At 29.2% G+C, this 23,445-nt stretch overlaps 1 protein-coding gene across 4 annotated transcripts in view; it reads right to left on the bottom strand.

The window, feature by feature from the left end:
* LOC129957164 (cell adhesion molecule Dscam2-like) overlaps positions 1–19,556 on the bottom strand; it is a 759,520-nt gene extending 739,964 nt beyond the window's left edge. For all 4 annotated transcript variants that reach the window (XM_056069342.1, XM_056069344.1, XM_056069343.1 and 1 more), the window contains exon 1: positions 19,438–19,556. In XM_056069342.1, coding sequence (XP_055925317.1) covers positions 19,438–19,483 — 46 coding nt within the window. In that variant the 5' untranslated portion in view covers positions 19,484–19,556. The remainder of the gene's footprint in view (positions 1–19,437) is intronic.
* Between the last annotated feature and the right edge of the window lie 3,889 nt (positions 19,557–23,445).

The following is a 23,445-nucleotide window of genomic DNA, read 5'->3' as shown; positions in this document are numbered from 1 at the left end:
TTAAGAATACAGGCTTCGTTTTTGAATCCGAATTTGAAAGAAAATCATAAATATTCGTTATTGGTTGAGAAAAATTCCATTTTCTTTCCCTGAACAAAAAAATTGCCCTGAATGGTGATATTTGTTAAGCTGTAATGAAATTTTAGCAATTTATTTTAATATTAAGAAAAACGTAATTACGAAAATAATGGACAAATTCCATTTTTTGGTTCACATATATATTGGTCCAACTATCTGAAATTAATGGATCATAGGAGAAAGTTATTTTTATAAACATTCGGGGTAGAATAATTACAAAAAATAATTATAGTTATTTTGAAAAAAATATATAGTATTATAGTAATTTTGTAAAGTTTTTGAACTGAAGATGATATTGAAACATGCCACGATTACATAAAGCTATATTAAAATGTGTGTTCTATTACACACTCAAAGATTTTTAATCAAATTTCAAAGACGAAAGATTATTCCATTATTTATGAAGGATTCATAGTGAAATATTCATTCTTCAGAAAATAAAATCTAAATTTATGATTTCACATTAGTTAGCATAAGGACATTGGAAACAAATGCTGCTTTCAAACATTTTTAAGGCATTATCTGTAAAAAAAGAAAACAATTTCAGGATAAATAGAGTATCAATATAAGCATTTTAAATAATATTTTTGTGGAATTTTACGGTGCAAAAAAAAGAGTAAATCATTCCCTTCTGGTTTAAAATGCCACTGTATTCTGTTACGTTTTTATCTTTAGTTTATTACTAAAATTGCTATATCTGCAGTTCCATTTCATATAGATAAAACTTATATAGAATAAATTTTTTTTTGGGAACTAAAATGTTGAAGTTATTTCTTAAATACGAAAATAACTAATGGGGGTGGTTTCTCCAGAACTTTTTCGTAGACTTTCTAATAAACGTGTCCTGCCAGAGAACGCATTACATGACATTGATGTACATTAGATACAAAATATTAATTTTTGTATGAATTTAGAATTTTTACAGAATTTATCGTGTCATCCTTGGTAAGTTATATCACGATTAATCTCAGATATCCATTAATATTATCCAAAAAATCGAATTTGTGTCACGTTTAGGCACGTTTTTATCAGCCGATTGAAACAAAAATTCGATTCAAAACAATTTTGTGCAATTTTGTCACAAATTCCATACCAAATTTGATATATAAAATTCATTGCATTTTTAAATTTCGAAGTTACCGGTTTCTGAAAATACATGTAGGCAATAAATGCATACATACAGACCGCATATAGTTAACCCATAGTTGGATTGGGCTCAAAATGTGACAGATGACTTCACTATAGATATGAAAACTATGTAACGAATCTTATCTATGTAACTATCTTTGTTTGGTAATTATCGTGTTGATTTACATTCAAATAGCCAAACAGACGGATTGCTCTTGGATATATTATGCTTAAAATTTGATAGAAATCAGCAAATCCTGTGCAAAACCTGTGCACCAAATTTCAGAAGTCTAGTGCAAAGCATTTTTGAGTTAACATTGTCACAGTGGAAGTTAATTCAAAAATCACATTAACCAAATAAGTGTTTTTCTAACACAGTACTGTCTTAAACGTGAAAATTCGTAAATATTTTGAGTTCCAATTTCTTTATGGTTACTATAATTTTTTATGTAATGTTTACGAGAAAAAAAATCAAACTTTTGCTGAAAAGTACTTTTTAACTGGTCAAATCGCTCAAGCGACGTTAATTACCTGTACTAAAATTTCCAAGGATTCCACAAAATTCTCAGCATATCATTCATGAAGTTTGTTTACCAGATCCAGCCACAAACATCATCACAATCGGCGAAATATCATATCATCGAATGTAATTGTGTCGGATCAGGTACGGGAAAATTCTTAATAAGGCAGGAAGTGATTAAAGACCAATATACATGTATCCAGATATCATACCACTAATGGTCCCGATGAATTCCGAAATCGCTTGGTCCTCCCTCGTCTCAGGTTAATTACCTATGTAAAGCATCGTCGTTAGTGGGCCCACTAATTACTCCAGTACATTTATCGTCATTACTATCGATCTGTTATTCACTTCGATCTGAATCGTCGGTATTAATACGTGATTTATGTGAGCATGGAAACGCAAGTACCTACCCACCAGACAATGGGTAATGGCGCTAAAAATCATCTAATGACGACCCCCCGGAAGGATCAGAATATCACTGTGATCTAGAGCAATTTATGGCTCAATTATTGAAAAGTGGATCTTTAGCAGTGATGACGTAACAGTGAATCGGGATATGTCATGTGATAATGGGAAATCAATGGGTGGAGATCTCCGAACGTCGTTAGCAGTCTCAGAGAATTCATGAACCTGTTGAAAATGCTAGATTTAATTTTGAAAGGGTGAACTAAAGGGTGTCCCAAAATTAGAGCAAGATTTGAATTTGCCACCATTCTTGCAGTAAAGTGTTGGCAACCCTATTAAAAACCATATGGCAGCTGATAGTTTAGTGTTAGTAAAAATCTTATACAATAACGTGTTTTCATTGTTGAACAATATATCAAAAATACTGAAACATTCTGGTTGTTCCAATTCAAAAATTTGAGCACTGGTCCCTTAGATCTAGTGATTTAACACCATTGGATTTCTTTTAAAGGAGGTTATTTGAAGTCAAATATCTATGCCAAAAAGCCCATAGCCTCCAGCCTGACCTGAGGGTAGCGCGGCTACCCCGTGATCTAGGCGTCCCGGGTTCGAGTCATAATTCGGGCATGGTTGTTCTCTATCCTGTGTTCTATCTGTGAGGTGCATGAATGAACCCTCCCCATCCCCCTGTAAAAAAGGGTTGCGCAAGCGAGTGTGTGGGTGTGCTATCTTCACATGAACTAGAAGTCAAATTTCTGCACTCAGGTGCTCAGGGGCCTTTACCCTCAGAAGCTACTGCGCAAAAACTTGGCTTAAAATAGTCACATGACAGCAATAAGAACAAGCCCCTAAGCACGCTTGCATTGAAGGAGGAAAAACAAAGTTGCATCAACGAAATTCAACCACATTTATGGAAAATTTCAATGTGTATTATTTGCCATATGTATTATTCCAAACATCATCCTATTTTGTGTACTTTAAGATTCAATAAAAATATAATAATTAAAAGTAAACAGTTGTGTTTCTTATTTAATTCAAATCTTGCGTTAACACGTTGTTCTATCATATAACGGTCCCTTTTTACTAACCCTAAACTATCAGCTGTCAAGGGTTGCTATTACTTCACTGCACGAATGGTGGCACGAATTGTCAAATCTTGTGTTCATTTTGGGACTCCCTTTATAAATAAATAATTGTATGCCAAAGCATGCTTTTAGGAAAGAAAGATTAATTATCCAAAGATTAACTTGGGATTGGATATGTAGTCATTTTTAGATATCTCCGAGTTAAATTGTAACTCATTGTTATTTTCAAGGGTTGTTTAGGACCTGAATCGTACTGCTGAACCACAATCTCATGACAGCTTATGAAGAATAATCATGTGACGTAACTTTATACTTTCATACCACACCAATAGAAGATATTTCATTCTTGAATAGTTTAATGCTACGGAACCTTGGCTGGATTGAAGTTGAGACCTACCAATGCACCAAAACGCACACTCAATCGTTTTGCAACCAATTAATTTTGGTTTGGATTTGGTATTTTTTAGCGCAAGAACCATTCCTGATTAAACTGCGCTATGGTTATTGTTAAGAGCTAATGAAGCAGCATCAATACAAATGTTTAAAACTCTGCAACATTTATAAAACTACATAAAAATGTAAATAAAATAAGTACATTTTCGTAAATGTTTTAAGATGGGAAAAAAGTGCAAAAACACGAATGTAAAATCAGATTGAAGAAAAGAAGCGAATGACTTTTAAGAAAGTAAAAATATGTGGGTGTTATTTTTTACCCAACAGGTTTTTCAAGGTTAGAGACGATGATTTAATGTCCAGATGACTTCGGAGATCACATATTGTGCCATTTTTTCTCCTTGAAGGGAAGCCTTTTGCTTGTACTTGTTATTGTTAAGTTATTGAAAAAATGCCATTGGATTAATTCAGACTACTGCCAGAAATAATTTTTTATCGCAAATTTCTATATATCTCACGAATGAGCACTCCATAAATTTAAATACTTAAAGTCATAATGAAATGCATTAACTTTAAAAGCCTCTTACGAATTATGAAGTCAGCTATGGAACGTTTAACCTTTAATTTCATTGTTAATGCATTTGTTGTTAGCATTATATCGCTTGTCACTTTTATTTTTATAGTATAACATCTATAGTAACAAATATATTAACTTATAATTCTTAGAACGTCATGATTTTGAAATTCGAAACCACTCAAGAAAAGATGATTTATTTGGTGTTTTTTTTTTTTTTTTTTTTTATCTCTTAATATTTCAAGAAAATAAAATTATGAAAAAAAAAGATGAGAAGATTAAGGTGGATGACAATGCATCAAGTTTCAAATGTTTAAATGTAATACCGAATTTTCAGTCATTTCTCAAATTAAATGCCGAATGTTTCAATCATTTCTCAGTCTAAATACTAAATGTTTCAGTCATTTCTCAGTCAAAATACCGAATGTTTCAGTCATTTCTCAGACTAAATGCCGAATGTTTCAATCATTTTTCAGTCTAAATGCCGAATGTTTCAGTCATTTTCGAAATTATATTCAACTCTGCAATGGAATTTCGGGAGATGTTGAAAGAAAGGGTAACTGAGTATCAAATTGATTTATGAATGATTATTCTATTTTATTAAATAACCCAGAAAGATTATCTTAGCAAAAGCAGCAAAAATTGCTTATAATGTGATTAAATAAGTTACAATAAACTGTCAGCCAGTATGAAGATACATTAGTTATATAAAAGTCCACATTGGAGAGTAACATGAGGCTTATTTTGAAACAAAGTACGTAACTCTGAATAGCGGTCAGATAACGAAGACGATTATGATATGGAAAATACCATAATAATATCTCCACATATCCATGCTATTTGATATAACAGATATTTAATCCTCCTCATAATATTTAATGAGTATCAAGTTTATATATAGCACAAAGGTTGAATCTAGAAATTTCAAATTTAGTTGCCGATTTCTTGTCCCAAAGCAGTTTTGAAAAAAAATATTTTTACTTTAATAACAACTATATGTTAAAGAAAACATAAAAAAGGGTTTTTCTAACAATACAAAATATTGTACAATTTCTTCACTACGTCGTCCGACATTCTGCATATCGGGTAATATTGTTAAGATATCATTGCAATGTTGCTGAGCTTTATGTGCTAACAGGATTAGGAATTCGCAGAAGGTCCTGTTAAACATTCCTGCTAATTCAAATGGTGAAGAAAACAGAAAATAAGCTAATCTATTTATTTAATAGTGAAAGATATTGAACGATATCTTCACTATGTTTTTCGATATTCTGAATCCTGGATGCAATTGTTATAATACCATAATCATAAATTGATTACTTCCGACCCGTCCTGAGGCACATGGAAAAAACTGAATGACTGGACCGCAGAGACAGTAACGCTATGTTTGAGCCCAAAAGGCCATCACTTCGTTACAAATCTGCCCGTGGGGCCTGCATCCCTTCATTGATGAGAGGTAGTCAACCCCCACCTTTTTATAACCCATCAGAGTAGCGAGAACCAACCACCATCTCGGACGCTTCTCATCTCCATTCCTGAGGTACCCCTAATAGCAGGGATGCCGCCAATGACATAAGATATCGTCTCAATATTTTTCAGCATTATGTGCTAGGAGGATTAGAAATGGCATAAGGCCCTCTTAAACGCCAATTGAAGCATAACAATGCATAATTCTTTATTCAATATCTGAAACATCTTGAATACTTTTATTTGCCGCCAATACATACGTTGACTTTCATAGAATACATCATTCATGCCTTTCTATTTACGATAAAAGTGTCGATGTTTTAATACACCACCAGTTATTAGGGCCTCTGATGTTTATTTTTGCAGTGCGGCGTCGAACTATTGAGTAATTTCGCGAAAACTTTCCCCATGATTGAAAGGTTCTCCGGACAGCTCTTTGGAACGCAAGATGGATCTGGTCGATGACTCGTCCTCGATCGAAAATAATATCAATCTCCCGCGATTTCTGGTTGTTTCCCGCTCCGACGAAGATGCAGCGTCTCGTGAAATTCGCCATCGATTAAAGCGGTCCACTGGTCCTATAATCGCCATTTAAGAAAAGGCCTCCATTGTCTTGTTTAAGAAATGTCACAGGCTTAACTGGAAGTATTGAAAATTACAAATTTTATGGACAGAGCATGGTTTTAAAAATTCTTAAAAATTCTAAGTTTCAATACCAACTTGTGGCTTTGATTAAATTGTTAACTCATTACTATTCCACTTCTCTTTCCAAACTGCATGTTTCAATTTAAGTGTGAATTATTTTAATTTTATCTCTACCTGGAATTGTGAAAGTGTTTTAAACAGAAAGCACCGTGTGTCGACACATACTCGATTCAATTGACTCCGCAACTCATAACTATTCCACATATTTTTTCAAAACTGCATGTTTTAATTTAGATGTGAATTATTTTAATTTAAATGCTACCTGGAGTAGTGATACTCTTCTGAGCAGAGATCCCTCTATGCCTAGATACTTCTTTCAATTGAATTGGTAACCCATTAATATTCAACTTATCAACAACCTCAAAACTTATTAGTAAAATGATCTAATCACACTGTGAATAATTCTATTTCCAAGCCAAGCAATATTTCTGATAAATGAAAGCAATAATAAGAATAATATAAAAACTAAAACAACACTAATAAGCTTCTAAGGCTTCTAAACTTTTCCTGTCTAATTAGTCTAAATACTTCATACAAAAAGACGACTGGAATCAGCAATATCTGTTACTCTTTCCAAAATAATGATCAAATTAGCTACTCTTTTATTTATTTGTAAGATATATAACAATTTGGATTCCATAAATAAAATTTCAGAACGAAACTTGGTTACATAATAGGATTTCTAGTAAAAGCCATTTCAAAATGGCGTGATTTAAAATAGAATTGCGAAATAAATTTATAATATTTCCATAATTTCAACAAAATATATCAGTAACATTAGAATGCCGTAGCAGTAGACCAAATCAAGAATTATTTGCGCAATATTTTTAAAAACTTGTGATAAATAGATTTTTTCTTACCATCGCATCCTGATTTTGAGATTTATTTGGTTCTACAGCCCACAAGATTATTAATTTCTCTGCAAAGATGGATGTTCGTGATAGTCACGCATTGATGTATCTCATTATTTTGATATTATTCCCTAAAAACACGTAAGACAAAGCATTTTCTATGATAAATCCACAGAAATCAATGGATTAAGATATAAAGCCGTAATGATTGCAAAGATATGTGCTGCTCGGAACAGAGAAACATTTTTCATTATCAACAGTTTCCTGAAACAAATGATTTCCTTTTGGTTGAAGATTCCATATTTCTTTGGCATTTTATTTTCTTTCTCTTTCTTTCATTTTGTTTTATGTAAGTTTGAATTTATATGAAATTTTTGGAATTGTAGTTGTGTCTTTAGTAATCTGCCACCAGCTACTGGAAATTTGACTTTTCTGCTCATGATGTGTTTCCCAAGTGGCTGATATATCAAATATTAATTTCTGGACAAAGAAAAATTTGGAGACTGCCAAGCATTTATGTACTTCATTATTATAATACAATTTAATAGAAAAATGAAATCAATGCCTTATCTATGAGAAGTCCAAAAATATGAATGGAAAAATATACATTTTGTGCAAGGATATATACTGCTTAGAGCGGAACCACATCATTTGGCAGTGTCGCCATTTTTCTGATGCAAATGATTCGCCATCTGTTGAGGATTGCATATTTCTTTGTCCTTTTTCTTTCTTTCTCATTTTGTTTTATTTTGGAGTTTATATGTAATTTTTTTTTCTTGGTGGAAGTCTTAGTAATCTACAATCAGCTACAGGAATTTTTCGTGGTCTTCTCATGATGTGCCGCTTCAGTGGCTAGAGGTATATCGAATATGAATTTCTGGGCGAAGAAGAATTGAGGAGGCATCCAAGCATTGATGTATCTCATTATCCTGATATTATTCCGTAAAAAAGTTAAGTTCATGCATTGTCTAGGAGAAGTCCATAGAGAAATGTTTGCAAGGACATGCATTCTTCAGAGCAAAACAGCATTATTTGGCAGTGTCGTCATTTGTTGAATATTGCATATTTCTTTGTCCTTTTTCTTTCTTTTTCACTTTCTTTTGTCTTGTATGGAAGTCTTAGTAATCTGCTATTAGCCACCGGAACTTTTCGTGGTTCTCTCATGATGTGCCGATTCAGTGGCTGGAGGCTTATCTAATATTAATTTCTGGGCGAAGAAAAATTGAGGAGGCTCCAAGCATTGATGTATCTCATTATCCTGATATTATTCCATAAAAACGTTAAGTTCATGGATTGTCTATGAGAAGTCCATAGAGTAATGTTTGCAAGGACATGCGTTCTTCAGAGCAAAACAGCTTTATTTGGCAGTGTCGTCAATTGTTTAAGATTGCATATTTCTTTGTCCTTTTTCTTTCTTTCTTACTTTCTCATTTTGTTTTATGTTGGAGTTTATATGTTGTTTTTTTTGTCTTTTATGGAAGTCTTAGTAATCTGCTATCAGCCACCGGAACTTTTCGCGGTTCTCTCATGATGTGCCGATTCAGAGGCTGGAGGCTTATCTAATATTAATTTCTGGGCGAAAAAGAATTGAGGAGGCATCCAAGCATTGATGTATCTCATTATCCTGAAATTATTCCGTAAAAAAATGAAGTTCATGCATTATCTATGAAAAGTCCATAGAGTAATGTTTGCAAGGACATGCGTTCTTCGGAACAAAACAGCATTATTTGGAAGGTAGGCTACATTTTTTTTGTTAGCAAATGCTTTGCCATTTATTGAGTCATTGCTTTTTTCTGTGTCCTTTTCTATTCTTTTTCTTTTTCTTTTTGTTTTATGCGAATAAGTTCTTATTTCGGTTTTGGCCATGACGCATAGTCTATAGTGATCTGCCACCAACCACTGGAATTTTGCTGAAACTATTCATTATATGTCGCCTGGAGGTTTATTTAATTTTTGAAATAGAATTTTATTTGTTAATTCCGTTCATTTTTTCCACTTATAGATTATCATGTATCTAAGTTTTCATCACTTCATAGGTTGGAGCATTGTAACCATTTTACTTCTTATGACGTGAATTGTATCAAAAACTAGAATTCATTTCCTGTTCTTGTTGAAGGTCATATGAATGAATTTTTATATTTTACTCAATAAATCTGAAGGAGATGACCTGGCAGGGAATTTTCTTTGTTCTTGAATGCCCGGGTCCTTGCGAGATTTGTGTTGGGGAATTATGTGCCATCCCCCGCCCCCCTGCATGAGTGTATCAGCAGATCACCGGCGTATTGTTTGGTTAATTTTCTACTGGCTGCCCTCTGCCCCCCCCCCCCAACACAAACATTTTTTGGGTCATTGTGAGTAGTTATATTTTTCTTTGTCACGTAAAAAGACACCAATTAATCATGAATTTTTCAAAAAATTTTAACCCGAAGATATGTATGATAATTCGGTATTTTTTCTTAGTATAGACTGCTAGGCCTGAGCCAGTTTAGAATTCAACAGAGCGAAGATTATTCCCCTTCCCACGTCATAAAAATTTAGACCAACGTTGGAAACGAAAATACCTTGTATGTCACTAACGAACAATACGAAATAAAGTTCTTTGTTATAAACCTAACAATTTACTAATCTATCGTGCAAATATTATATATATTCTGAAGTTTTTTTTTTTAACTCACCGATGAAATCAAATATGGAACTACCATTGCAATTACAAGAAAATACTGCTTCAAATTCTCAAGTGTATGATTTATTTTGTTTAAATGTATGCGAAAGTACAGACAGAAAGACAGCCAAGCATTTCAGATACTTGGTTCAAAATTTGACAAGAATCCATCCTTCAAATCCTAAATATGTGTACTGAGTTTGGTTTACCTAACACTTTGTATTTCGGAATTATCAAGGTCATTCGTATTCCTAAATGTAGACAGACAGATTTTCTGTGAATGAATTTCGTTCAAAATTTGATAAATATCTAAAAATTTGGTCGTAAGTCCATATACCAAATTTCAATTTTCTAGTTCAAAGCATTTTTGAGTTTTGACCATAGACACACAAAGGACCGATAGACCCACAGACAGACATAATGTCAAAAATATATTTTCCGAACTAGGGGAGATCTAAAACGTGGAGATTTGACAAATTTCTCGACTCAAATTTTTTGTTGATCACAATACTTTCTCTATATTCAGTGCACAAAAATGTTTTTAAAAAATGGAAATTACCCTACAAAGAATAAAGTACGGTTTTACCTTTCATTTTCTATTCATACATTATGACAAGCATCATAATCAATAAGTCATAAAATGTATTTTTAAACTTTCCATAAGCTGTATATCGATTTTATTTAAAGGGTTTTTTTTTGTTCATACATACTTACGAATATCACGTAAGACCTTTTCGTTTATAACGATAAATATATAAAAGTCTTTGCAATTTTTTTGGTGTTGGCGATATTCATGTCATAATTCAATCAGCAATGTTTACTTTGGTAATTGAACTCATTTAAATATGTTTAGCGTTGTATGCAAGTTCTGGATCAGTATTAATAATATTTGAATAGTTTACGATCGTTTTAAGGTCTGATTTTACATTAACTACTAGCTATACCAATTTTAAATCTATTAATAAAAAATTATTTTATCCTAAAAAAAATTAAAAAAAAAAATGGGATATTCTTCATAGTGAAAACTGACGAAATTCCAGTTGCAAATAAAGGAGATTTTTTTCGGAAGTAAAATTTAACATCCGACATAAAATTTAGGACCCATGAAAAGAATAATTTACTTTAATTATAAAGCAGTATAAAACTTATATTTCTTAAAGTCTTTACATTTTAATGTCTAATCGGATATGTGTTGTGATGCGACATTTTAAAAATTCATCACCATTAATAGGCATGCACAGAAAAAAAATATTTCTGAGCAGAAAACTCCATGAGTAGTATAATATATGAGCACATGTTAAAGAATTACAAAGCAATAGTGTGAGCATATTTTCATTTAAATATGATAATTATAAAATTTTCAAAAAATAATAAATATCGCGTAACTTGAAAGTTTAAAAACTATAGAATATTTTACCTAATAATTCGCCTCCAAAGGCTAATGCAAAAAAATAATAAAAATAATATTTTAACTTGTTTGGTTTATTTTTGAAAAGCGTTGTGTGAGTTAGGCAATAACACTGCGATTTCCAAGGGAAATACTACAGCAGCTGACGGTAGATAATTCAAAAGCTATATAGTGAAAGCCGACTCCAAAATAAAACTACATTTGCAGACGATAGATAATGGAAAAACTATACTGTGAAAGCCGACTCCAAAATAAAGCTACATTAGCAGACGATAGATATTTCAAAAACTATACTGTGAAAGTCGACTCCATAATAAAATTACATAAACTATACTGTGAAAGCTGACTCTCAAATAAAACTATATTAGCAGACGATATATATTTCAAAAGCTATACTGTGAAAGATGACTCTAAAATAAAAAAAAAAGGAAAAATCACCAATTTGTTGCCTGCGCATTTTGAGGCTTTAATAATTTGTTGCTTTCAATTCGCTTCAAAAACCTAAAGCCAAAACAACATTATGTTCTCACATAATAAAAAAAATATGTTAACCGATTTTGATAATTTATAAGTAGCGTTGTACAAAATGTGAAGAAAATGTATTTCATGATAATTCCACCCCTTCCCAGAAAAAAATCTATATCCCTTTATTCTAGATTCTTTTGTTAGATTTTTTATTAAGATTATAAACTTTCGACTTTTCAAAAGTATATAAATTATGCATTTGTATAATTAGTGAAATGTCTCATACTTTAATTGACTAAAATTGAAAATTATTTTTTGACGGTATAAATATTCTGATATCCGGTAAAAGGAGTTAAGAATACGATTTTTGGCATATATTCTTATCGTCATATGTGTCGCAAATCAAATTTTTCAGCTTAAAGTAATTATTAAAATTTTCTACTTTTGTTCAACTAAACTAGTTCCCTATAATTTTGGTTTAAATCTAAACTTCTAACTAATTTAAATCGCTTTGTAAGCAATATCAATTGTTTCAATTTTCGAAATGTCCTATGGAATTAGTATATTATTAGCAATTAATAATGAAAAGGTGGGATTTTTATTTTCGCATATACGAAGAATAGAGAAAGTTTTGCAATTTTCTAAAAATTTGAAATTCGAGATTTTGAGTAATCACCACATTTTCGATTTCTCCCGTGTCCTCGAAACACATTTTGGACATCATGCCTATCTTTCTATATGTATTATTGTGATAAAAGTGTCTCAAAAATGCATTGAGGCAAGGATGATGAAATTTCATATAAGGACTTAATATCAAATTTCTAAACTTCTGTCATATTTTGAATGAAATCCCCTTCAGAGGTCTTGTTTGTCGTCTTTCTGTCCAGCTGTTTGAATATAATCTGGTACGATAATTACAAAATCGTGACAGCTAGAAAGATAAAATTTGTAACGCAGATCAAATTTGAAACAATATCCCTCTAGGAGTCAGCTTTCGGTCGTTATGTATTTTCACATGCAGGAAAATACGATACTGAAAGACGCAATGAATTATATATATGAAATTTGGTACATGAAGATAATAGTAGTTCTTTGTTCAATTTTTGTTTCAATCAGTTGGACATAACTTATGAAAATTAGAAATTCAATTTGCTGGTACCTATTGCTAATTGCAAAGGATTAATCGCCAAAAAATTTGCTAGCTTAAAATTATAAAATACATTTATAAAATTGAATTTTAAAACGCTGGGTTAATAATCAGAAACATAACTCCATAACAATATAAAATTTTAATGAAAGAATATTATATCTTCTTGAAAAATATTATAAAAAGAAATTACCATTCGTGCTCAGTGAAAATGAATTTAATTTTATATTTTCACTATGCCACTTTCAACTGATTTAACAATCCAACCAAACCAATTGGAACTTGATGATGTCAAACAATAAAAGAGTAATATAACTCAACTATCAAAATTTCCGTAAGCTAACTTGAGTTAATTAGACAAATTTTCCGCCATCATCTTCGCATGCAGTTTTACTAGCAAAAAGAACCGCGTTATTTACATATTTCGTTACTTAACTGAAAGAATTTTAAACTGCATTACTAATATCCCGCAAACGATTTTCAAAACGCATATCGATACCGCTTCCCTCTCATAATAAATTAATCGATAAATGGTTTGGGTTAAATCAACATAAATTACGTTCGTATACAAAGTTAAATGCTTCTTTGCCACAAACTTTGTATCTCATGAATTAAACCACAACTACAGTTGTCACGCATGTGTGGGTTGTCGTCCAACTATTTTCACATTTAATTGACTGGGACTAATACTCGTCCTCACGATTCTCCGACGCAAGCTGAAAGCATCCAATCCGCTCTCTCCTAATTATTCCGCGTTCTCTACGGCGGTTTACAGTGAGCGCAGTTAATTTAACGGACGCACAACAGAGAATTCTGTCCTAAATGTTTGTTAAGAAGAAAATCCCAAGTTTGCAATTTGATCGTTACTAAATCTACGGAAATTGAGAATCCAACAAATGTTAATTCGGTTTTCTGTTTTCTACGTTATTCTCTGAAGACAGAATAAAATATGTTGATGAAATAAACACTGTATTAAATATCATGTTCCAGAGATTTTGAATCGTATTTGTTAGTTTATGTTAATATTTTAACAATAACTGTATTTGTGTTATTTTTTTTAATATTCTTTTTGTTTAGAATTGTTGTATTGGAATGTTGAATGTCAGGTTTACTGAAACATTTTTCTGTTGAAAATATTTGCAATGGCTAACTTTATCTGTTATATTTTTTGATATCATTTCTTGTCACAAAATGTCCTATGCTGCTGGTAGTTACATGAAATTTCCTTATACATTTTGACGTACATTTTCATATATTTTGTATGTTTCTCATTGAGGTACCATTTTGCTTTGATACAAGTTCAGTCTTATTTCAATGTTTCAAAAAAGATTATAACAGCAGAAAGTTTCATTACTGAATCATGTAAAATCATATGAGAGATATTATTTTGGATTATTAAATGATTAAGTGATGATGTTAGAATAACTGACAATCAATTTTCACGGTTGTCAGATTTAACATAAATTTGTTTCTAAATCAAATTGAAATTTCAATAACATTTTGCAAAATTCGTTGAGAAAAAGTAAAGAAGGACAGTTGCAGTGAAAACAGACATTTTCAGTTTTTCTGCTTTTTAATAAAAAAAAATCCAAAATTGTGAAATATATCAGGAAATGGAAATTTAATTTTGTTGTATTTTGTAATAAAATTCAAGGAGATAAAATGTCTTAATATGTTTCAAAATGAGCCATTTCAATAAATTTACTGTAATTTTTAAAAGTTTGCTGTAAATTATTAAGTTTAATTATTCTTGAACCATTCTAAATTTTTCAAGTCCATAGTATGTAACTTTATTAGGAAAGATTAAAAAAAAGGATGCAAGATTGTAATATTTTGAATTTTTGTATTTGGAAGGAAAACAATCATCAATGAATTCAAAATATTCGTTAAATGTCAAGTTACTTAAAAAAAAAATGCAAACATTGTGGGTTGAGAGATAAAAAAAATAATAAAGTATAAACCGTCTAATTAAACTTTTATCAAATTACTTGCTCTAAATCTAACAAAAAGTATAAAAGATATAATACCTAGTTCCTGAATGAACCCTTTAAAGGGACATTTTTTTCTCATCATATTATGTTAAAATATTTTTAGGCTTGAAATTAGAATAAGAAAAGGGATTCATTTATCTTATTAGAAAAAAAAATTAATTTAATTAATTATTTAATTTTGCTAATTAATAATTAAGTAACAAATCAAGACACTTCATTTTGTGTCATATAAAGAACTGGGGCATCTAAGTTTCTGTCTTTTTAAAAAAAATTGACAGAACTTATGCCAACCTACATCATTTCATACAAAGATTAATAAATTTGGTGGGAAGCATACTTCCCACGGCCCTAGAAAGGGTTAAAAAAAAAGAAGCTCTCCTTCTTCACAATCTTTAAATATTGGAACTCCATTGATAAATAACCTGAAAGTTTCAATTTTTTTCACATTGTGAAGTATTAAAATAACTATAATACTGCTGAGTAAAATCTGGACAAAAATGTGGGTTGTATTTTAAAGTGTGAATTTTTTCGTAAGAAATTCTGCTAAAATTTAGAACTTGAAAAAATCGTTTAAAAATGTAAATAGTACTAAAACATGTAATTTGTAAATATAAAAATCAATGTAATTTCCCAAAGAACAAGATTAGAAACAAAATTTAGACGATTTCATGAAGAAAACTGCTCAGAAAAAAAAGTATTTGATATTTTTTGTGAAAATCTAATTTATAACATTGACCCCTAGATAGTAACATTGTCCATAAGATATTTTAAGTTTTAATTATATTATCGAAACTAAAAGCATAGTATTACCTAAAATCACTAAGAAGTTTCATTATAAATATACTTTTATCATTATATTCGAGGGTTAAACTAATTAATTTGTCACATTTTGAACAAAGATTCTGTAATAAGTTAGTTCGGTCTCTTATACGATTTGCTATAGATCTGAAGATATTTTGGTCTTGAGATGACAAGGATTCATAAATTATACAACAAAAATTTTATCAAATAAATTCTATTAGAACTTAGAAAATAACTTATAAGATAAGATAATTTGCTGATATTAGTCAATAAAGAATAACGAAAACCAAAGACAATCTATCTCACTATTAATGTTATTAATTATAATGCTGGATTTTTACTTTAAGTAATTATGTTTGGAATATAAGGAAAAAAGCATTTCATTTAGTGAAATTTATATCAATATAAATAAAGTTTTGCTACAGTAAAACATCTGGTTTAAATATCTTCCAAAGAAATATTTGTTGAATAATCAATAGCTTCTAAAATTTCAAAATGAAACAATAGAAGAAATTAAGCGGAACATACAAAGACATTATCTTGGAAATACCATTGTTATCTGATTAAACAAATATTAATCTCAAATAATCTGTAATAATGGGGACGGTCCGTTTTTCTTCTAATAGTTATTTCCGAATTGGAGCATACCATCTGAAACCTATTAAAATTGGATCTTAAATTGTCTACCTGACGCAAATTTAATGAGAACAATTTAATTTCTATAAATTAAATGCAAATATTGACTCAAAGACACTAGAAAATAAATAATTGTCTAATAAATGTGTAGATAAACATTTTAAATATATTTACATTTCTATTGGACATATTTATATATTAATAAAGTATATAAATACATAAATTAGTTTAATTGACCCTATTTGAAAGAGCATACCACTCGTTTTGCATATAAATGATTACTAATCGTTTATGCCCCCTTTTCGATAATTGTTGTTTCTGAAAAGCAGATCTAATAAGTAAGTTTCTATATTTTAACCAACACTTCAGCAAACTATTATATTATTAGTCTACATATTTCAAGTACCGGCAAACTATAACGTAATTCACTGATTAGAAGCCCTTCAAGGAAAGTGAATTAATACATCAGAATTTTGCAAACTTCTATTCTTTACAGTGAAACATATATAACAATTCATCTATTTTATAAATGGAAATAATAATAGAGTAATGCAAAAATGGATTGTTTTATGAAGAGGAATTTAGATGATAAAGAGTATACTTGTTCGCATATAATGGTCTAAAAAATATTCATTTAAAATATTTATAATGTTAATTTTTAATCCGAATGCTTAAAAAAAGTTTACATAATAAAAGCTTTATAAAAGTTTAGATATAATTCTAATTTTGAAAAAAGTTTTATTGTAAGAGCTTTAGAAATCTGAAATAACTCATTTATATTTAAAATGTGTTTTCTAAAAAGCGTCGTATTATATTTAAATTCAAATCATATATTCCTCTAAATTTTTACAAAAATATCTAAGTTTGCATTTCTGATTTTGAAATTAATAAATTTCATGGAAATCTTATATCACGATATATATAATATTATATTTAATAAGTATGTAATTTTTTTCCAAGCTTCAATTATGATCTCAACTTTGTTTTTGAAAAATAATTGCTCATTCATATGTAAGATAGGTTTTCTATATACACCACCATGTTATGTTTTGTAAATATTATATTTTTTTCTAAATGTCTATAAGAATTTTAAAGCTGAAATATTTAAAACTAAACTAACAAATATATAATTTATATTCTCTAAGACGCAACATGTTATTTTGCGTTTGTGTTGTATAGATTTTTAAACTTCCATAAAGATTTTTTTAAAAAATGAAAAAAAAATTAAATTTAAATGATTTTAAGAGTGATTTTTTTTTCTGAAACGAGGCATGTTATATTGAATTACCAGTCTTAAAAAATATCCAAGTTCGCCTTTCCGAAGAAAAATGAAACAAAAAAATTCAAACCAATTTTAAACGATTTTTTTTAATAATTAATCAAATTCTACTAAATATAATGAGCTTCAACCATATAAAACTTTATTTCAGAGAAAGTTCTGTCTGAAAAAATATATTTTCCGAAAAGAAAGTCGTTATCCGGTGTCAAAATTAAATCCAGGTTTTCCATTCATTAAAATTGAAAATGCCAACCATGTATTGCATTTTCTTCTACGCCTCAATGAAAATCGTTTGCATTTTCTAAGCTAAATATTTACATAAAACTATTTGAGTGAAAACTCTATCAAGACTATTTGATTTCTACTGAAAATTACGATACTTTATTTGGAATGGAAATTCATTAGTTGCATTTTGCATTATTTAATTAATTAGATAAAAAAATGTGAAATTAAATTTTAAAAAGTTGCATTTTTTCTAAGCTTTAACAAATAATTCAGTGATTGTACTTATGAAACTAAATAATTGCACAAATATAATGATCTTTTATTATTATTTAATTTCTGACAAAAATAAGTAGCTTTATTTTCATAAATTTACATTTCGGAAAAAAAGTTCATTAAAAAAATTCTTCTCACAATTTAATATTTTATTCAGAAATTAAATACACTGATTTCATTTCATACCTTTTTACTTAAAAATTTATGTTATTGACAAAGGAAATTTATACTTTATAGCATAAAATTAATTATAAATGTCAAATAAGTATTTTGAAAAACTTAACAATAAGATATCATGCAACTTAAAAAACTGTTCTTCGCAATTCAATATCATTTTTTTTCTTTGGCAGTGTTACTTACATAAAAACCATTGCTAATTCTCAAGTTCACAAAAAAATTCTAAGAAATTTCTTCTATGATTTAAAAAGTTTTCTTCAACTAAATATTACATGAACATAAAAATTCCGGATGTAATTTGAAGAATATTTTTCAAATGAAACAAAACAATCTTTTGAAAATACGCGAACAATTGTTTAAAAAAATTTCTTTATATAGTATATGTATTAACAAGAATCTACAGAATTTCGTATTATTTTGTATTTCGTACTGTTTTGTCGATAAATAAATTACATTCCATGTACAGTAATTATTAAATTCATAGATGTAAAATATATTTCTATTGTGTCTTAGATGTGTTATTATATATTTGCATCAATTATAATTTATTATCATAAATTATTACTAATATTCTTTATACAAATAATTAGCAAATTGTGTATGTATTAAGGATATATCGAATGTCGTGAGAAAATCGTTGATATAAAATTATTAACCTCATTAATAAGTAATATACAAATATTTTCTTGATGGATTATAGTTATAATTAAATTTAAAACAAAAATTTAAACAATTAATTTTGCCGAAATAATTGATATTCATGTCTTCTTTCAAAAATTACTAGTAACGATCATTAACTGAAAAGTGACGTACAAAATGTTCATTTATCTATAGTATTTATTTTATTTTTACAAATTATAATTGATCGTATTTTATATAGCATACAACATTTTTTCTATGTTATATTTCTTTGATTAAATGATAACTATAAAAGTAAATGATCAAGAACAATATATAGCTTCTAGACGGAGATTTAACTAAAGCTGCTCTAATTTATATACCATTTTTTTATCAATTATCATTCATTCATTTTAAAAGTTTTAATCGCAAGAAACTGTTTCAAATATCAAGTATAATATAAAATTTTCAATAAAAAAATAATTTTCTAGAATGAAAAAAAAATACATATTACAAATAAGAATGTAATTTAATAATTTCACTTACCTTGTCTTGTAAAGATGATAAAGAGAATATATGGTAAAACCAACATTTTCAAATCCTTTATAGAAAGTTCTTGAAAGTTTTTTTCTTTGTTTTCGGTTTTATAAGTCACAAATATTGCTCATAAAACTTTCCAAATTCGTCCAGTTTAAAAAAAAAAAAAAAAAAAACTGAGTTGTAAAATTTGGGATAGTAAGCCTTCCAAATGTCACCTAGATCACACATAGAATGGTGGTTCTTCTTTTCGTATCTTTTATGAACAAAATTAATTGATATCTTTTTTTTCCCAAGATAAATGTCTATTTAGTTTTCAGCTCTATGTTGATTTAATTTTCTTTATTAATATATTTTAATTCACTTTTAACACTAATGTAATACGATAAATCATATACATATATAGTATTTACGAATAACCAGTATTACTACTTCAATATTTTATACTAAGTAAACTATTACATGGATTTATCTGAATTATTATGGTTAAACTCATGAAACAAACATGTGTAATATGGAAGTTCAAAACTACTTATTCTTGATTATTTATAATGTTTGTAAAATTGGTGTAATAGACAAATTATGAGAAGTTTTTTGACTTAATGTCAATAACATTTACCTCAAAAATTCTGTATATATTTGATTAAATTTCGTTTTCCAAAAATTTGTTCGACAGTCAAAGTTGAATTCATATAAAGTTTCCAAATAGTTAATTTATAATTTCAAAGTTTTATAAGACAAATGAATTATTCCACAATCCTCTAAGGGATTATTATCTTTCAAAATTCACTATTTAATTGTTAAATAGAATCGTCAAAAGACCTTAATTAAATCCAACTGTTTGTTTGTAATAGATCATTTATAATCCGTTGTACACTTATCTGATGACATCTTGAAAAAGTTATATTTCTGCTCAATTTTGCTTTCAAAAACTATCTGAAAACTCTCCAGCAAATAAAAACACGCTTACAACACACTCCACAACTCTGATCAAAGTCCGGCACTGTAGTTTTTCTGCAGTTTCAAACTTGAAACTTCCCAGGAAAAAGTTTAGAAACTCAGTAGCGTCGAGCGCACACGAAGGAATATATTCTTTCCGGGAGAAAGATAGAGACGTCCGGCTGTGCCGACATCAGGAATCTGAATGCCGGACTGAGAGAGGGAACACGTGAAGTCGGGAGCGCTGCTGTAGTCCGGCAGAAGTGGTGCCGTCGAATCAGATAACAGGAAAGATGTCGGTCTGTAACATTACAGAAGAGACAGGTAGCGACGGTGGATTGCATGGTCTCGAAAGTGATTTAAAAAAGTTGATGACTCTGTTAGTTTAAAATAATTAACTGAGTTAATAAACCATGATAAATAATATTTTGGTCGTAGTAACCGATACAGTTTATTGAAAAGTATTTAGTTGATTAAGTTAACAGCAAAATAATTTAATATTTTTACTCAATATTCTTAATCTTCTGAAGAATTTGCTTTATTGAAATCGCAGAATTTCTTTTATGTTTTGACTTCTAAGAAGTTAAATGAGCTTTCAGATTTGTATAATTTACGTTTTAACTCTATTTTACATTTTTAAATATTTTTTAAATTAAAAAATGAATAAAATTTTAAAAAATACTAATTTTATAATTACTTTATATCTAACTTAATATTAACTATCAAACCAACGCATATCTATGAAATTAAATTAAAATACAATGCATTTTTTTTGTTCAAATTAGTGTAATAATTTACCAATATACTCTGCAGTTTCTGAAATATAGAATAAGAAATTTGGAATGATTTAATATTTCCTTTAATAGTTCGGATGGGAAAAAAATAGATTTTTTTAAAATTATTTAACTAAACCCAGACAATTTAAGTCTGAATAGAAACATAAATTTAAATACTGGATAGAATTTTTTTTTCTTTTTTCAGAAACAAGGAAATAATGTTTTAAGTTTTAAGGAAAGTTTTCAACAAATGATTTGATAAACTTCTATAACAAAAGGATTTGCTTTATAGCTCTTTTTCTTTAATCTCTAAATAAATGTGTTTTTCCTTTTTGCCACATAAAATCCTTGACCTTGGGCAAGGCTATAAATGCCACGTGTACTCGCATTTTTTTTTCAGACTCCCTTATATGAGAGTCGGAATTTTGCACGTCACGGAAGCGGTACATGCGGCATTTTCCGCATCTCGTTCGCGAATAATAGTTACTAAAAGAAACAATTAATGAAGGATATTTGACAATGAATAGCTGTCTTGCGTTAATAAAGAAATACCCGAAAATTTGAATACTTTCTTCTAAGGGTTTTTTTTTTCAAACGATTAGAACGGAAATTTGACATATAACAACAATTGTAGTCCAAAGATCAAATGCGAAATTTTATTTATTTGAATCACTATACTTTTAAGTTATTCCATTTGCATGCCTGTAAAATTACAGACTGATATATTATCAATCTTTTGACAGATTCGATGCAAAGTTTCATAAGAATCTGTGTTTTAGATGCTTAAATTGTGGACCAAATTTCTTTTACTTGAACTGTCACGGTTTTGAATTATCGCGTGTATTCAAAAGACAAACGGTCAAACCCTCTACGTGTTTGATATGGATCTAGATTTTTTTTTTAACCTGTGCACCAAATTGTATCTGCCTAGTTCTTTATATTTTGTAGTTATCGAAATCCATTGTATATGAAGAGCTGTAGAAGCATAGTTCTTTTGATTAGATTGCGTCCAAAATTTGGCAGAATTCTAAGAATTTGACACGAAATTCGTACACCGCATCCTATCTGGCTAGCTCAGATCGTTTGCGAGTTCTTGTGCTCAGCAAAAAAAGAGAGACATACAGATTTATAATTCCAAAAATGAGTTTTTCGTGCACAAGAACGTTTGGAACGTGGAAATTCGACAAACTCTCGAATCAGAATTTTCGTGACGTGCCTTTTTTTTCAATATTTCCTATATGAAGATGTAAAATGAAACTGAAATTCAGCTTCAGAAAATTGGAAAGAAAGTCGTATCTGCATCTTGTCCGCTTTCTTTATTATAAAGACAGCACACCCCTCTAAAGGCATAAAAATTGCTTATAACAAAAGTGTTAACCCCTTTCCTCCGCAAAAAAAATATTATATATCTCAACTAATCATACATAAAATGTGTGGGCCGATCTTTATTTTCAGTCTCGCATATTAAAGTCCATCTTCTAAATATATAAAGAAAACAGAGTATACAGTTTAGACATGTTTCTTCTATCAAACGAGAGAAAATAAAATTTCGCAAATAAATACAACTTTAACCCAAATTTCATATATGTAAACCATTGTTTTTTGGAATTATTGCTTTTACGTTTCTGTGATGGTACAGATTGACAAAAAATCACCCAAAAAGCACATTCAACTCAAAATTTGTATTGGATCTAAATTTTATATGCTAAAATTTTGTACCAAATTTTATATGTTAAAATTTTGTACCAAATTTTATATGCTAAAATTTTGTACCACATTTTATATATTAAAATTTTGTACCAAATTTTATATGCTAAAATTTTGTACCAAATTTTATTGATCTAAATTGTTACGTTTCCGAGTTGAAGTATTTACATCCTTGAGAAAGTACAGATAGAAAGAAATTCAAATCCCTCGACAGATTTTAATGACAATTTTATGTGGATATGAGCTTTAAATATAAGTATGCACCAAAATTTGTCTTGCTATTTACATTCAGTAATTGACGTGCTTCTTTTTGAGGGGGGGGCCAGACTTCCTAAAAAAAGTATTTCTTTCAAACTGCAATAAAAATTTAGAACTTTGGTATAAAGAACTACATACCAAGCTTTAACTGTTCATCTTAATGTAATTTTGAAAGTTCCAAGAACAATATAACACAAAAATTAATTTTACATCATTTGAAAGTTTAGAATTTTATCTTTTCAATAATATCAATTGTTTAACATTTTAACTAAGTTTTTAATTATAATAAAATTTTGAAATAAAATATTTTGAAACCTATTTTCTAATAATTTATTTC

Source organism: Argiope bruennichi, chromosome 11, assembly GCF_947563725.1.
Source record: "Argiope bruennichi chromosome 11, qqArgBrue1.1, whole genome shotgun sequence".
Classification (NCBI taxonomy): domain Eukaryota; kingdom Metazoa; phylum Arthropoda; class Arachnida; order Araneae; family Araneidae; genus Argiope; species Argiope bruennichi.
Note: the sequence above shows the minus strand (reverse complement) of the source record. Positions and strands in the feature narration are given on the sequence as shown.